Here is a 16913-nt window from a genome sequence, read left to right as displayed (position 1 = left end):
TGGAGAAACGAAGCAATTAGAAACCAAAAGTCCCTTAAATTTCATAGGATTAGAGGTGTGATGAAATTCGAATGAGCTATAATTAATTACTTAATACATGGAGTAACATAATAAAAGTAATAAAAATTCTATGCGGTTTATAGATTATGTATAGTAGTAATATAAAAATTAATTATCTTACCTTTTTATAATTTTTATTAAATATTGTTACGTCCATTTATTCTATCAATTTTTAATCAATATGATTAACTCTCTAAATCGTCTAAATAGTGTACATCCGAATTGTCACGTCACTTTTACTCAAGGAAATGACTTAAGCCTTATCGAGAAAGGGCTCGGCCCATGTCCCCTATTGACATCCTATCAAAGGATTATATTAGAATTAAACACTTAATTTTTCATTTGTCTTGATGCATTAAATGTAACTCGCTTCTATTTGAGATTATTAAATGTGACTTGCATCCACCAACGTGAAGTCTTTTCGAGTTTTACGTACACTTTTTATTAATTGTTAACTATCTTATCTCATATATAAGGTAAAGAAGAACTCCAAATATGCAAAACAATCCCCATATTTCATACCTATAATAGCATTTCCTTTATTGAAACTTCTCACACATATTTTATTTTATTTTTTATTTGATTTTTTATATTTCATTGACCTGATTGTCAAAGCATATACCAAAAAAATAATTCTAGCACCACCTAACTATATTTTTTGGTTGCAAGTTTAGACTCTCTTATCCTCCATCTCTCGTCATCCTATTCTAACCTCAATATCTCCTTATCCCATTCTAACTAAGACACCAAAAAATACTATTAACAAATATCTTAAAATAAATCATTAAAAATTTTCTAAATCCATCTTAAGTAAAAAATTCAACACAAAAAAAGAATGTACTACAAAATATTTATTAGAATGCAAAATGCTCGGATAAAAAAAATTCCTCCAAAGGTTTATAAAATTTGTTATTAAAACAAAGGAAAAGACCAACTTAAACTTTGCACTATAAATATTATAATGGGAAAAGGGTTAAATTTATTATTGTATAAGATTAAGGGTTTCATATTCATCCCTCTATCTTTTTTAAAGAGTTTTACCATTTTATTATATTTTTTAACTAGATTATAATTCGTGCGATATACGAAATAATTTTATTTATTTAATATAAATATATAAATATAAAAATCACTTTCTTTTCAAAATTATATTCAAATTTTTTAAATTCATAGTATATATTATATTTATATATATTAACTTGTCATTAAAAAATAACTTTCTAAAAACAGTAAAAAAAAAAATTAAGTCTTTCCTTTGGATATTTTTGTTTATAATAATATTTATACACCTATAAGATTATATCAAATAAAAATAAATTATGTCTTTCTTAAGAAAATAAAAAAATATATTATTGAATGATAAATTAAATAATAAAAAAAATATTAACATACTTTCATTTTAGTAATCTTGACTAAATTATAATGCAAAATATGAAAAATGTTAGAAAATATGTGAAAGAAGAAAAAATAAATTGAAAAAAAATATTATTTTTCATAAGAATAAAACTATAATAACAATATAATATATTTTGGAAAAAATTATAAACAAAAAAAATTGCAATGGTATTAGAATATATCTTAGAAAAAATTATTGAAAAAATCTAAAAAAATGATGTATAACACATTATATTTGTAGTCCTAAATTTGTAAAAAAATTATTTAGTGACAATTAAAATTAAATAGATAATTTTTAAATTAATTTTTTAAAAATTTAAAATGGATATAATAAGTGATAAAGAAAATATTAAAATTTTTGCATTTATTTGAAATATAAATTTAATCATTAAAGTTTAAATGGATATAATCATTTTAATGATCTTATTATTTAAAAATTTAAAATGAAAATTTTTTGAAGTTTCAAAATCTTACATAAAGTTACTTAGTTTTTTAATGTCTTATATAAATTCTTTAAAAAGATAATTTTTTAAATCAAGATAAAAAAGATTATTGAAAGATTTTGATAGATTTAATCTTTGTAATTTGAAAGATTTTGATAATTAAATAATTTTTTAAATAAGGTTATTTGATAAACAACTAAGATTATTTATTAAAAAAATAAAATTCACATTTTATATTTTTAATTTAAAAAAATATATATCTAAATTGATTTGATTTTTAATTATAATTTGAATAATTTTGATATTTGAATAAATTTAAATTTATCTAATTTGTAATTAAAAAAATTATTTTATTTTTTTAAAAACTATTTTATGTGTTATTTAAGAGAATTATTTAAATGCGTCCATATAATAAATTTATTTATATATGTTGTTATATAATATATATATATATATATATATATATATATATTAGATTTGATTCTAGTCACCTGCAAATAAAAAATAAAATATTTCATCTAAATTAAAAAAAATATTTCATAAACTTTTAATTATAAGATAAAATAAAAATATTTTATTTCAAATTTCAAGTAAAGATAATACTAATAATTAAATAAAAAATACAAATAATTAATTTTGGGTATTTCAATATAGTACGTCAAAGCCGGTCGCGACATTGAAAAATTGAATTCCCGCTGAGAGAGCATCGGAGGGAAAACGAATGTGAAAGAAACCGACAAAGCAAAGAGAGAAAAGAAGAGAAAAGGAGAGAAGGGAAACGCCGGCACAACAGACGACGTTGACTGATTGTTCGAATGCTTCAATTGTGGCATCTCTTCTCCTCGTAAGCTCCTCTTCCTTTTTTGTTTGTTTCTTAAGACAGTCTTGTGAATTTCACTGCAAAATTTCTTTAAAATCCTTTTTTTTTTTGACAATGATGATAGTGGAGCGTAATTCTTCATCATTTGTAATTCTTCATCATTTTGTTGATGGGATTTTGATTATATTTCTCACAGGAATTCAAATTTTATTACTATCTTCCTCAACTCATCGGCTAGGTTTCCGCGGCTTCTCTGCTTCGCTTCACCGTTAAAGAGGGTTTCGTCTCGTTAGGCCACTTAAACTGACCCGATTTCCCCGTTCTCCTCTAGGTACTCAAATTTCCTTTTTTTTTTTTTTTTTGGTTTCAGCTTATTAAGTTGTAATTAAAATTGGCAGGAAGACAATGCGGCCACCTTTCAAAACCCAACGGCAGTGTTAAAGCTTTGCATAAATGTTATGAAGCTTACAATTCAAATGATCACGGAGGAATTCATTGGAGGTACTGTCTTGTCCCTTCTTCGGAATTCATTTTGGAAGAAAAAAAAAGTGTGATAGGATAATATTTTGAATTTTCTCAATCGTGCACGTGGAGAAATATAAATGGACGTACATAATGTTATTTGAGAAAAAAAAAAAAAAAGACAAATAGGTGTCGAGAGACGTAAATGACGTCGTTTGGACAACGAGAAAATCAGTAGAAAAAAAAAAAAAAGAAAAATCTTTTATCTAAGGCAGTCTCTCGGGCCTCATTGAAATTCGATTTCTCTTAAACCCCTCAAATTCTCAAACCGGTAAGCCTCCGTGACTTTCTCTCTTTGAATAATTGAATTTGGTTGCTAAGAAAATGCTGGAATAGATAAGTTTAAGCATTTTTCTAGTTTTTAAAAGAAAGAAAATTGCTTTTAACTAATGCTACCAAAAGTAATCATTTTTTTTGCCGGTTTGGGTTATTTCAGAATGTTTTGCTGTAGATATGCTCTGCCATTTATTACTAAAAGATTGAAATCAGTTGAAATTGCGAGGCCCAGGAGCCCAAGGACAACCGTGGTATGTTTTCCAGGGAAATTTCATCATTTTTTAAACAAAATTTTGCTTCTTTTGAATGCTAAAGAGAGTGGGAAAAAGATGTATGAAATGCAAAAATTTTTAAATTTATGATGGCAGTTTTTTTCCCTTGTTTGATGGTCTTTTTGATGAATTAGTGATTCTTAATAATTTTCAGGTATGCGCCGCAAAAGGTCCAAGACCTCGATATCCTCGGGTATGGAAATCAAGGAAAAGAATTGGGACTGTCTCAAAATCTGCAAAGCTTGTTAGTTGTGTAAGGTTTTCTTTGCTTTACTCTCTTAATTTTAGTAAGTTAAATATTACCAAAAGAAACATAGCTGTAGGTTGTTTATTCTGAAAAAGGTGGCGGGTTAAGCTGATTTTTCATGGTAGAAGGTAACTCGTTACAAATATAATGAACTGGAATTTGGTTGTTTTTATAGCAATCTTGAGATAATAATGATCTATTATTGGATATTCTTATGTAGGTAAAGGAACTGTCAAATGTCAAGGAGGAAGTTTACGGAGCTCTCGACTCCTTTATTGCGTGGGAACTAGAGTTCCCTCTAATTACAGTGAAGAAAGCGTTAAAGATCCTTCAGAATGAACAAGAATGGAAGAGAATAATTCAGGTAACTCTGTCATTTGATATTCCCTTTTTTTATTTTTGGTTTTTATCTTTTCTTTGGCTTTCTACGTATAATAGAGCTAAGTCAAGGGAAGTTCACTTGGGTTTTTAGGTGATAAAATGGATGTTAAGCAAAGGTCAAGGAAGAACAATGGGAACCTATTTCACCTTACTGAATGCTTTAGCAGCGGATGGGAGGCTCGATGAGGCTGAAGAGCTGTGGGCAAAACTATTTTCTGATAATTTAGAAAGTACTCCGCGTATTTTCTTTGATAAAATTATTTCTATTTACTATCATAAGGGCATGCATGAGAAGATGTTTGAGGTATTGTAACGTCTTCTGATTCAAGACTTTTACATGCTTTATCATAATTTGAATGTATAGCTTAGGCATTTCTTCTATCTTTCAACGACTTCTCCAATTAAGCAATTTACTGCATCTAATTCTCATCCCAAGTCTGATTTATAATCCCTTAAAAATCAATATAGGACAATTGAGACGGTTACTGAAAACTGTGGTACTGGGACACCCTAGCATGGAAAGCCCAGTAGTGCAGTAATTCCAAATCTGACACCTCTTCCAGTTTTTGGTTTGCTTCTTGTCAATACGTGTATAGCGCAGTACATCATGTCATTTCCCTCTTGCTTTTGTGTATTCTATTGAACCTAAAATGATAATTTAAGTACTAATTAATTATACATTTATACTATTTAAGTAATTTAAATATGTTATGAACCTGTCATTAGTTTTATGTAATGGATGCTTTAAACTTCTCTATGTCTGCCTAATGTAACTTGTAGTGGTATTATTGTAGGTATTTGCTGACATGGAAGAGCTTGGTGTCAAACCGAGTATTTCAGTTGTTTCAATGGTTGGAAATGTCTTCCAACAGTTAGGCATGTTGGACAAGTATGACAAATTAAAAAAGAAATATCCACCACCAAAATGGGAATACCGGTACATCAAAGGAAAGCGTGTTAAAATTCAAGTGAAGCAGCTACAGGAATTTGATAAAATTGCCAAAGGTGTCACTGAGGAAAAGGAAACGGACAAGAATTTGAGTGTGTTGCATGAGGAAGCCGAAGAAAGTTAAAATCCATTCACTACTGAAGCTAATATATCTTATTTGTGGATCAGTAGTCTTACATCTAGTGCAGCTGGTGGCCTTGATAGTAAGATGCAATATGTTCAACCTCAGGAGCAACAGAAGGAAGGCTTTTAAACGGAGAACAAACAATCCTTTCTTCATGTCATGTTATAATGTGTTGGCAAATTTAGGTCTGAGCTTAATGAAAACATAAGCAAGCTGTGGGGTGGTAAGATTTTTATTCTTTTTCTCATCTTAGGCTGCTGAAAAAAATATTTGATTAGTTGTAACCTTTCTTTCTTACTAGTGATTCATGGTTGATATCGATACCATCTTTTGCATGTCAAATTAAGGTGTAAAGACCACTACAGAATGACTCTTGCATTCCTTCATACAGAAATTTATTACTTAGAAGTTAAGGTATAGGTTGTTGTAATGGGTAAAGAGTTTATTCAAGCCTTCTGCGCTTTAAAAATTTAAAACATTTGGCAGCCATGGAGGGTGAAGGAGCCAAACTCGAGGAAAAATAAGGCTTATAATAAGGGTAGGATGCCCATTGCATGACTTTGCAATCATTCCGCGTAAACAATGACCTCTGCCAATTAAAGAGCAAATATTGGTATCTATCCTGGTAATGGTCGTTAAATTATTCACTAATTTCCAAAAAGTACAAGAAGAAAATTTGAAAAAAAAAATGAAAAGGGGGTGCTTATTCTTCTAGACGATAAATGGAATTATTTGTTTCATTCCTCATCCGTGCCTGAACCTTCAGAGCTTGAGCCTTTGTTACGCACCGTGCCATTAGCAGCAATGCCCTTCTGTTTTGTATCCTTCTCATCTTCCTCATCTTCACTGTACTCACTCTCATAATCATCATATTCTTCCTCTTCATTCTCCTCTTCCTCTTCAACTCCATCCTCCATAAGAGGTCCTTCTTCTGATACATGACCACCACGGGTACCTGCACGTGTTCTTTTGAGAATTTTAACCTTCAAGTTTGTCTTTTTATCACAACCTATCCAGGAGTCACACAAACAGTAACAAGTCAAATTGTAGTTCCCTTCCACTGGGGCTGGGAATTTTCCCATCACCAATCTGGAGCCACCTCGCACCTTCTCTACAGCTTTCTTAACTTCTTCACTTGTCTCCTTAGCACTTGCTCCTGAAACCTCCATTGTCTCCTGAATTGTTTTCGAAGCAGCAGTTATTGCTACAGCTTCATCCATGAAGCTTACTTTTTGGGAAAACCACATATTGTTTGAGACAGCATCCGCAAGCAAAAACCAGAAATTTTCTTCCTTGTAAAATGGGAAATAGGGGGCATGAGGAAGAGCACCAATCAGGCCATTGCCACGCTTGAGTGTTATCCAAGCTTGAACTGTCACAATGTCCCCCTCTTGTATACCCTCTTCACCCTCGGTCTCACATGTAACTTCAACTGTTAAGGAAGGCGTCATTTCCAATACCATCTCAACATCTTGTAGTTGAGCAGGAGAAAATCCAGCTGCTTGAGTAAGAAGTTCAGCTCGATCCTCCATACCCATGTCTCGAAGTTCTTGAAATGTTCTCACCTTCTGCAATCAAAAATCAAGAACTCTTAACCCCGAGATCAAATGGAAATAACTAAAAATAAATATGTAAATAAATTGGGGTCCATAAAAAAAAAAAAAAAAAAAAGAAACCTCAAAGGGACTCTCTATTTTGTTCAAACAGATACTCCCTGTTTAAGTCTGATTAAGGAAGGAAGTCACAGTTCTTTTGAAGCTCCCAAAATGAGCAGAATCTTCCTATATATTTATCATTTTGCACCAGTCAACCTGTTTTCTGAGGGCCATGCAGATAGGTTTCTCTAAGTAATCCAAGTCTATAAAAAACAAGAATGTTTCCTCTGTAGTTTGTACTGTAAACCAAAGTAGGATTCTAGGAATATATTAGCATATCAAGAGCGAAACTTAGATTTAGAAGATTTTATCAAAATAGCTAAACCACAGAGAAAAAGACTGCCAAAGCTCATTACATTAAATTTCCCACGTCAACCATCATTGAGATCTAGCTCCTCCATTTGACAGTTAGAAGGTGAATGTTAAAGAGTAGCTTGCTTTCTTGCTAACATTTTCTCACTTACCTTGCGAGCTATCTTTTTTATGACAGTCTCACTAAAATGTGGAAGCTGTAAGAAAGATGCAACGCCGTCAGTAGATCCTCCAGTTGTCTTTCTTGCACTAAGTGGAACAGCCTGCATTACATCAATCAAAATAAATAACACCAAGCATTAATATGGCCTAAAAGAACAGGGCAATTGCTGCATATTGACATCTGTCACCAAGAAAGAAAGGGAAAGAGAGAAAAGTAAACAATCAAAAATTAAATAATATTTTGTATTTATTTACTATTATCTCATACAGTAATTTTTGTGAGCAAGTATATTAAAAACCTCATAAAGTAATGTTATTAGGCTTGCACCAAGAAAATCAAGGAAGAATTGAGGATGGAGGGAAATGTTTGAACGAAGCAAAAAGGGCACGACATACATAGACCAACTTTAATTATTTCAAAAATAGTTTGAGTTAAATACTGTAAAGAACTTTAATAGATAATAATCAATAACTGGCAAATGCATGACTCAAAAACGTAGCAATGACTATACAAGAACCAGTAGGTAACTTTCCCCAAATAAGCACCTGAATAATACATTGAGAAAGTTCAACAACTCCTACTGCTGGCCTCAGCCATCCATGACCCTGGGCAGTACGTGGCACCACTGCCATCTGCAAAAGAGGATACAGAATTAACAACAGAAATCACAAATGAAAGATACAGATAATAGAGAGCAATCCAGACAAGAAAAGGGCATAAGGGTAGAAGAAAATGAAATAGCAGGCTAAAGAATGAGAACTTTGTCCTTATTGGCAACTGCATGAGTAAAAATGTCCATTTTTATCTTTCATACAAATCTTGTACGTAAATTCAATTGCATGTAGCACTAATTGTTTGCACTAGTTTTTCATTTAGCTTCTTACTCATTCGTCTATAATTTGACATCATCACTCTGGAATCTGTTCACTCATTTGACTCTCTTTTTTGGTTTACTTTTTAAATTTAATCATATGTCCAAAATATCTAAAACTCCTAGATAAACCAAGGGTCTGGTTTGGACCTTCCAAGTGACACTGGCATGTCATGCACATAACCACACATGAATTTTATTCAACTTATTAACTAAACAGAGAGTAGTTTACATGAGCCAAATTACTAAGTAATCTCACATTTTCTTATCCTGAAGTGTTAAGGATTTCCATGCATCCACCTGTAGAGAGGGTTTTTGCAACATAGTAATTAGATGAGGCACAAATTCTTTATCTTTTCACTTAAGAAATGGGCTTGGAAAACAAAAAAAAATACTCTAGTACAGCTGGTGTAGAACAGGTTCACAAGATGTGAAATGGTATCAAGACCAGTCCTAGAAGACTACTTAGAGATGATAGACAGGTGCAGATATGACCTTCAGTAATTCTTCAAGAAGTCGAGGTGCAAGTTCTAGCATGTGCTTGAAATCACCAAGCAAAGCTGGAGATAAGGCTGCTGATTCACGGGTTAATTGTGCCTGGATCAACAACTCAGTCTGGATACAAAATGACACAAAAGCAATCATAAGAAACTCCATCAAGAATCAGAAAAACATATACTCTAAGTTGTCAATACAGATAAATCTCAGTGCATAAATTACCTTCACTATAGACGGATGCTGCTTCCAAAATTTAGCTTGCTCTTGCTTAATGTTCTTAAGGTCCAGATTCAACTCACTCCTGACTGACATAAACAGCTTCTGGAGAGGTTCATCATCAGTCCTACGAACTGGAATTTCCATATATTCAGCAGCCTTGGTGAAGACTTCCATAACTTTGCTGTAATCCAGGTAAAAAATAAATCAAATCAATTTGCAAAAAATATACAAAAAACTCCTTAATTCTATACAGTGAAGGGATGAAAAATGTGATTCAATTAGACATCAAGAAAGGTTAAGAACTATAGGTATCAGATTCCACAGAACCATTAGAATGGAATTCAGCAATCTCATTGGGGCAACCCCCTGAATACGCCAATAACTTCATAAGCTCAAGGTAAGACATGGTTATACAAGTATGATATGCAATGCCACATTAATACAAGTGCATACATAACTAGACATAAAGAAAGAGGGACACCGTTATTTCCTAATTATAGCCCCCATCCTCAACAAAAAAAAAAAAGGAAAGGAACTCACAAAAGGAAAAAAAAAAAGTTCTTGCTCCCATGGATAACATTAACTGCATTCTTTTTTGGTTACCACCATAGATCATGGAGTGCATGTACATTTGATACTAATTGATTCACTATTGGGGGTGTAATTAGTGATCATAAATATTTTAGAATGAGACAAGTACCTTGGGGCTAAAGAAGGTTTCATGAGGTAATAGTAAGTGGATAGAGTTTGATGCATGACATAGTTTCCGGTATACTTTGATGACCTTGAGAGATAAATGACAGCAATCACCAAAGGCAAGAGAATACAAACACCAACAATCCAAAGTAAAAGTATGCCACCAGACGCCCCATCTATGTCTAGCAAGAACTGAGGAAGAGCAATGCCCATTTGAAAACCCTGCATTGAAAAGATATGGCATTGCCTTAACTCTTAAAGAGGGTAAACTATATTAATAATTAGCCTTAAAATAAATTGCTGCTTGCTCTAGAAGATAAAGCTTAATTACTTGTCTTCCATCTGGATGACCATATTTCTCAAAATTTTCACGGGATATTGGGTCTGTGAGAGCCTGATAAGCCTTGGCTATGTACTCCACAAAATACTTGTGAGCCTCTGAAAAATAAATATAAATGCAATTATTGGTAAAAAAAAGTCATCATTCAAATGCCTTATTTTCCTTGCTAACCTATATGGGAATTCACACAACTGTATAACTAAAACATCTTCAACCTGGATCTGGATTTTTATCTGGATGATATTGAACAGAAAGTCTCCTATATGCCTTCCTTATTTCAGAATCTAAAGCTCCAGGCTCCAATCCAAGTATACTGAAAGGCTCAAAAACTTGAATCTGAATAAAAAGAAACAGAGCAACTCACTTAGCACAACTCATAGCTAAGCATCTAGAAAATAGGCATCGCAAGAACTGAAACTGAATGATGACAGTAGCACCAGAAGAAGGCAACAATTCTAACAGTGGGATAACAGTCAAAGATCTCATATATGATTCATACTCTAACTAAAAGTGATTACCTCCTTGCTAATGTTTTTAATGTAATAAACCAGGAATATCATGATGATCCAGAGCAGCACCAGACTCAAGTTACTACATGTTGAGAAGTTTGAGATCTGCAAGAACAAAATCAATACATTCCAAATATGAACACATACCTCGATGCCAATGAAATGCCGAAACTCCTAATAAATTGAATATTGAAGAATAAATTAAAGGGACCACAAAAGTACCGACCCGCTTAAATATGGATTTGCGGTACTTCCCCGAGCGAGAGCATTCTGAACACTGGCAATGAATGACCTTCGTTTTTTTGGATGCTGCTCGGCACAACTTAAGTATCGTGTAAGGCACTAAAGGGAGTGCCATTATTGTTAAAATGAAAATGGGAAACAATGCAGTATTCTCTTCTGAAGCAGCCATGGCGACCTTCTACCTTAAACAAGGTTTAATCAGTTATTGCACTAGTAAATTAAGCAACTTTAGCATAATCTACATTTCTATCGCCGCACCAAAAAAAAAAGATACTATAATTAATTTTAAATATAAGGATTGCGAAGAAAGATTAAGTTACAAATAAATATTCGTAAATATCATTCTTTTTTAATTTAATAAAATCAGGCTATGTTCAGGACTCCTGGTTCAATTATTTGGGGAAAACTCAAAAACCCTAGTTATTATCTGATAAAACTGGTATGTAAAAAAAAATTAAGCCAAAGGAGCAGTAAACTTGTTTGTTAGCACGCCAAAGCGGATCAACAGCTACTAAATCAAATCAATTGAGATAAAATTAAAAAAAAAAAAAAACTAAAAAACCTAACATCTGAAATTGGAACGAGAATTTGAAGAAGTTGACAACAATTCGGATAATAAATCTGGCAGCAATTGATCACTCGTGGTTATTCAAAATTCCAAAAAAACGTAGAAGTTCAACCTATCTGCATAGATTAAAAAGAAAATAAAAGAGAAAAAAGAAATGATTCAACCTGAGTAAAAGAAAATTCAGATCGCGATCGCTTCAGAGACGACTGTGTCCGATGACGCCAATTTGAGACACAAAAGGGAAAAAGAAATTTGTGTGAGAGAGAGGAATGCTCTTACTCTTGGGTTTTGAATTTGTTTTTAGATCCGAAAACGTAACAAAAGGGTTTTGGTGTTGTTTTCCCATTTTAGCCTTTGATATAACGCATTATTCAAGGTTATAATTGTCAAGAATTGTCTCTCTCTGTGAAGTCTGAACGAGGGTGGCAGCTCGCAAAGGCATTCTCTTTTATCTCTCTCTTTCAACCATACCGAGCCAACGGACGAGGAAACTAGCAGTCGAGACAAAAGCCATGGCCTCACCAACAGACCCCCACACCGCTAACTCCACCGCAACCTCACCAACTTCCTCCAAACCGCCACCACCTCTATCTTCTCTCTCCTCCACATTCCCAAAACGAGGCTGACGCCCTACCTTCCACCTTCCAAATCTCCATTCCTTTCCTATTCGCAGACTTCGCCCTTCCCCTTACTCCCCTGACCTTCGAGTCAAATCAGCCTGACTCCGTCTCTTCTAAATCTGCAATCAAGGGAGTGCCTTTGGCCGAGTCAAGCTCCGGGTTCCCATCAACGTTCAGGATTGCGGGACTCACTTCCAGTGGCAAGAGTGATGGCCCCGCCTTCGTGGGCCACGTCTTTAGCATGTGTAATCTTCCGGGACTGGTCTTATGGCTCTTTCAACTCACTTCGATATTCCCTTTATCTCTAAGAGCTTTTTAATTAATCTGTTCTCTATTCTTTTTATTGTTGTTGATCTTAGCTTTAAAGTTGATAGAATTTGACCAATTTTCTCAGAAATAGTACATTTATTTTGCTCAAAAAACTCATTTTTTAATGAATGATTTGAATTTCAGATGGTATTTTGTAAATTTAATTCTTTGTTAAGTACTGTAAATTCTTGAAAGAAATTGGTTCTGTTTTGCATAAATTTAAAGCCTTGTATCTCTATTGATGCATAGAACGCTGGAGTGGCTTTCGAAGATATTTGCAAACATTACGAAGAGTGAAATAAAGGCCCTGTTTTTCGCTTCTTTACGGATTTAGGTGATGCAGGTATGATTTTTTTTTCCCTCCCAGCTTAGCTTTTGTTGATCAGTTTAGTCAATCTTCTTTTAGTTGGAAAGAACTTGCAATCTAACATGATGAAGTGTTTTTTCTTTAAGTTACTTATGTCAAACAACTTAATGTTCCGAGTGGGGTGGTGGGGGGCTGGGTGCTTGTCGTCTTGATTTGGCTTATGAGCATTTCAAGGTAAAGTTAAATTGATTCAACTTGAGTCCCTTCATGTCTATTTGATGTGAATTGTTGCTGGATTACTACATAAGTTCTTTAACATAGGATATGAAACTTCTAATCATCTTACAGCTTGTCACATGTCCGGGATATTCTTCCTATTTGTTATTCTATTTGCATGCTTGAGGACATTAGAAATCATACATGGTATTTCTATAGCCTTCTGTACTGCATATTGAAGAATATTGATGAATTCAAGAACTATTTGTATCATTTCTCCTGTTATTCCTTGTTATATAATGCTTAAAAGTTACTATGTCTTAAAAAAGAATGTCCTGGTGAATGAATGATCTTGTAGGGATTTGACAAAGATTTTACCCTTAATAGAGTGCATATAGGGAATCTAATTTATGTAACCTGAATGGTTTGGATATGCTTTGGTTGATTGGAGTAACTTCTCTACCTCCACAAATATTGTATAATGTATGACTTCCAATATTGTTCTGGATCTGCTAACCAAAATTTCTACTTACTGCACTTATCTGTGAATTTACATTTTTAGGTGTTGTTCCACTGGCTAATTTTAACGTTTATCATGATACTATCTACAGGAAAAGTCTAACTTATTTCATTTTGTTTCAAATGAGAAACAGGTACTATCGAATTGTCCGCAATTACTATATAAAAATTGTTCTTATTCTTCTCAATTAATTAGTTCTTATGTTATTAGGACATTTACTTTAAGAAGAAAACATTTACTGCTCTCACAGGTGAAGGCAGCCAACAAGCTTCTGAAGTAAATCCCACAAAATGGTGAAAGGAGAAAGGTTGATGGTGTTCTAAACTGGGATATTGCAATAGCTACTACAGATGGGATTAAGTGGTGTGTTCTTCAGTTCTTCCTTTTATCCATCATAAGGGTGTTATATAGTTTTATTTCATAGAATTCCCCTCTACTTCTCATCTAGGAATACAAATATCTTTATGTTGTGTTAGAGTCCTTGATGCTTGTCTAGCTCACTATTTCTTCCATCAGGTATACTCCATTCTTCTTTGATAAAAACATGCTGGAAAATATTCTCGAAGAGTCTGTTGATCAGCATTTCCATGCTTTAATTCAAACTCGGCGCATGCAATGCCAACCTGATGTAACTGACGATAACTTGGCAGCTAAGTGCTTGAAGAAATTGGAGATAGCATGAGGGAGCCTCCAGAGGTTACAGATTTGATATTCCTAAGTTTTGCATTATATTGTAAGTTAAACAGCAATGATTGAAGCAAATTGAATGTGGGGATTATCAAAATTTCTGGTATTATGGTTTTAGAAACATTATGGGATAGGTGGGATAATGAAAATTTTCAGGTTTCTCTTTTTACCATATTTTCAAATTTTGGAGCCTTGTGAAAAATAGATGTAGTCTTTGCTGGATTTAGAGTAGTATTTGCCAAAATGATGTGGGACTTTTTCTTTTTCCTTTTTGTCTGCTCATTTGTATGCTTGTCAAAAGAGTTCACTGTTTGTATATCTACCATAAGGACAATCAAATAGACTTTCAAGAGAATAGGAGACAATGTTTGGATGCACCTTGTTTCATTTTTGTTTTTTAACATTAAAGGTGTGGTTATTATTTGTTTGACTGCTGACTGCTGTGTTATCATTATCTTACAGGTTCAAGAAGTTTTAGGTGAGATTGGTCATCCTGCCATACCTTTGAGTGTCATTTCAAAGGCTGCTGAGATTCAGCTTCTCTATGCTGTTGATAAAGTACTCCTAGGTAATAGGTGGTTGCGAAAAGCCACTGGAATTCAACCAAATTTTCCTTATATGGTTGATTCATTTGAGAGAAGGTAAACCATATATGATTTTCACTTTCAATTGTCATATATTGATGTTAAACATTTACAATAGTGATGTATGTTTGCCTTAACTTCTTGACAGCCAAAATAAGTTTCATTAAAAATAGAATGTCTTTACAGTTCACCAAATTAACCAATCATGTTCCTTGCTGGGGTTTCCGAATGGTTCAATAAAGTTGATTTTTATACAAAGCATTGTACTATTTGCAGTCTTTCATATAATTCAGCAATTGGAAACAGGTCCTATGTTCCATTTTCTTGATTAATAAACTTGTCCTCTTAAGTACTTCAGAATGAGGCGGTCAACCCTTTATTTTTTTAATGTTGAAATGTGAAAAAAACAATGGAGCTAGGTCTTATTGTTGCTGTTTTGATGCAATGTTTACACTGTTGCAGGAGTGCTTTTTCTTTTGTTAGAGCCTCTGAGTCAACCACTTGCCTTTCCAACCGTAAAACAGATAGTAGCACTTCAGAGGTCAAATTAGTTGATGATGTTAACGCTGATAATGGACAGAGACAAGATTTCAGGTTTCCTTTTGGAGATCGGTTTAGTCATCCATGGTCAAAACAAGAAGGGAAACCTAAACACAGATCAGATGCAAGGTGCCACCATAACAATTGTCAAATAAATGTCTTTTAACATTTCGTTCTAATCTGTTAAACTGATCTTGTTTTGTTCTTTTTGAATGATGATCAGAGAAATTTAAAAAGCAAAACTTTCAAGCTAACCCTTTTCTTCCAAAGATTACAATTGTTGGCATCTCTACTGAGGATGGACAGATGAGCAAATCTAGTTTGAAGAAGACTATGGAAGATCTAACAAGAGTTGGAGAGGATAGATCAAGGAAATGCCACTGGTAGTGAAATTAATGAGTTAAAAGTTGAAGACTGAGATCCGCTATTTGTTGCAAATGTGGGTGATTACTATTCGGGCTTGGCAAAGACAGTTTCGGCACGATGGATTCGAGGAGGGAACAACTGAAAGAGTCTCACTATGTGTGATGCTTATTTGGCGCGAATTTATTTATGAACGAGGTAAAATTGTAAAGTTAGCAGCACTTTTTTTTTTTTTTTTGACAGATCTCCTTGCAAGTCTAAGAAGGTAGATGCGCACATAAGGCTGCATATAGAGAAATTAGTTATAGGGATGTAGGTGATCAAATGGCTGAGCTTGTAGCATCCACATGGCTTGTAATTTTGCGAATTGATTCCTTGTATAACAAAATAAGCATTATTGCCTTTTTCCTCGTACTTTACCTTCAGCCTGCACCGTAAATAGGTGAAACTTGAGATTTTTTTGTGATTTGCAGCAACTCTATGTAAAGCTTGGAGCTTTAAATTGCGGAGTTTTTAAATTTTACCACTTAAAAGAATTAAATTAAATTTTTAATTAATAGACACACGGTAATTTTTTATTCTCACTTGTGGAATTTAAAATTTTTATGATTGGTGTATGGAGTAATATTCCTTTTGCTTAAATGGGTAATCAATAAAAAGGAATCACAATTCGGAGCAGGAGGTTTTACTTGGCTGTTAAAGAATGAATATTCACGTTTCGTTTTTTTATCTTAGCAAGTGAAATTCCTTTAGCAAATTAAAGCACTCTTAGCACTGATTTATCCCTGTTGCTTGTCAGATAATCCATTGAGAGTTTATTTGAATAAACAGTAAAATAAATTTGGTTAATATTAAAAATAGTGATCATGGTGAGATCAATTATTATAGTAATGAGATTAACATTTATTATTTGTATTTAAATACAAATAAAACAATGGTGGTGAGATAAATTATAATAAGAAAAAAAATTATCATTAAAAATTATATATAATAAAAATTTTAAATTATTTGATATTTATAAAATTAATAAATGATTAAAATTTCTTAAAATTATTTTTATGTCAAAAAATATTTTTTAAGAAATTGATAATAATATATTTTATATAAATTAAAACTGAACAAAATAATACTAAACAAGTAAATTATAAAATATAAACTAATTTAAATATAAATATAATAAATAATAATAAATAATGATATTATA

General features: G+C 32.8%; 2 protein-coding genes and 1 pseudogene across 6 annotated transcripts; 2 read left to right on the top strand and 1 right to left on the bottom strand.

Annotated features, from left to right (window-relative positions):
* The first annotated feature begins 2914 nt into the window (after positions 1-2914).
* On the top strand, positions 2915-5831 carry LOC111309650 (pentatricopeptide repeat-containing protein At4g21190-like). 2 transcript variants are annotated; one of them, XM_089765712.1, is made up of 7 exons: positions 2915-3049; positions 3117-3219; positions 3677-3767; positions 3943-4041; positions 4256-4399; positions 4508-4720; positions 5211-5831. In XM_089765712.1, the coding sequence occupies exons 3-7, from the start codon at positions 3678-3680 to the stop codon at positions 5487-5489; spliced, it is 825 nt and encodes a 274-aa protein (XP_089621838.1). In that variant the 5' UTR covers positions 2915-3049; positions 3117-3219; position 3677; the 3' UTR covers positions 5490-5831. The 2 variants fall into 2 exon arrangements, with proteins under 2 accessions (XP_089621838.1, XP_022764388.1); XM_022908653.2 differs by lacking the exons at positions 2915-3049; positions 3117-3219 and adding an exon at positions 3372-3511.
* A 185-nt stretch (positions 5832-6016) lies between these two features.
* Positions 6017-11853, bottom strand: LOC111309621 (dnaJ protein ERDJ2-like). Of its 3 annotated transcripts, none has more exons than XM_022908628.2 (11): positions 11728-11853; positions 10979-11177; positions 10762-10857; positions 10459-10579; positions 10235-10341; positions 9908-10125; positions 9211-9388; positions 8986-9105; positions 8165-8251; positions 7609-7719; positions 6017-7057 (listed from the first exon to the last, which is right to left on the bottom strand). In XM_022908628.2, the coding sequence occupies exons 2-11, from the start codon at positions 11162-11164 to the stop codon at positions 6227-6229; spliced, it is 2055 nt and encodes a 684-aa protein (XP_022764363.2). In that variant the 5' UTR covers positions 11165-11177; positions 11728-11853; the 3' UTR covers positions 6017-6226. The 3 variants fall into 3 exon arrangements, with proteins under 3 accessions (XP_022764363.2, XP_022764359.2, XP_022764369.2); XM_022908624.2 differs by having other exon boundaries at positions 10979-11173; XM_022908634.2 differs by having other exon boundaries at positions 10979-11170.
* Positions 11854-11953: 100 nt separating this feature from the next.
* Positions 11954-15990, top strand: LOC111309658 (uncharacterized; annotated as a pseudogene). The gene is made up of 9 exons (XR_016345108.1): positions 11954-12492; positions 12740-12835; positions 12946-13033; positions 13627-13668; positions 13786-13898; positions 14052-14231; positions 14685-14863; positions 15269-15492; positions 15570-15990. The product of XR_016345108.1 is annotated as an uncharacterized LOC111309658 (transcript).
* The last annotated feature ends 923 nt before the right edge of the window (positions 15991-16913 follow it).

The sequence above is a fragment of the Durio zibethinus genome, chromosome 9 (assembly GCF_047325235.1).
Source record: "Durio zibethinus cultivar Kanyao isolate XHJ-2024 chromosome 9, ASM4732523v1, whole genome shotgun sequence".
In the NCBI taxonomy this organism is placed as follows: Eukaryota; Viridiplantae; Streptophyta; class Magnoliopsida; order Malvales; family Malvaceae; genus Durio; species Durio zibethinus.
This window is presented reverse-complemented; position numbering and strand designations above follow the sequence as displayed.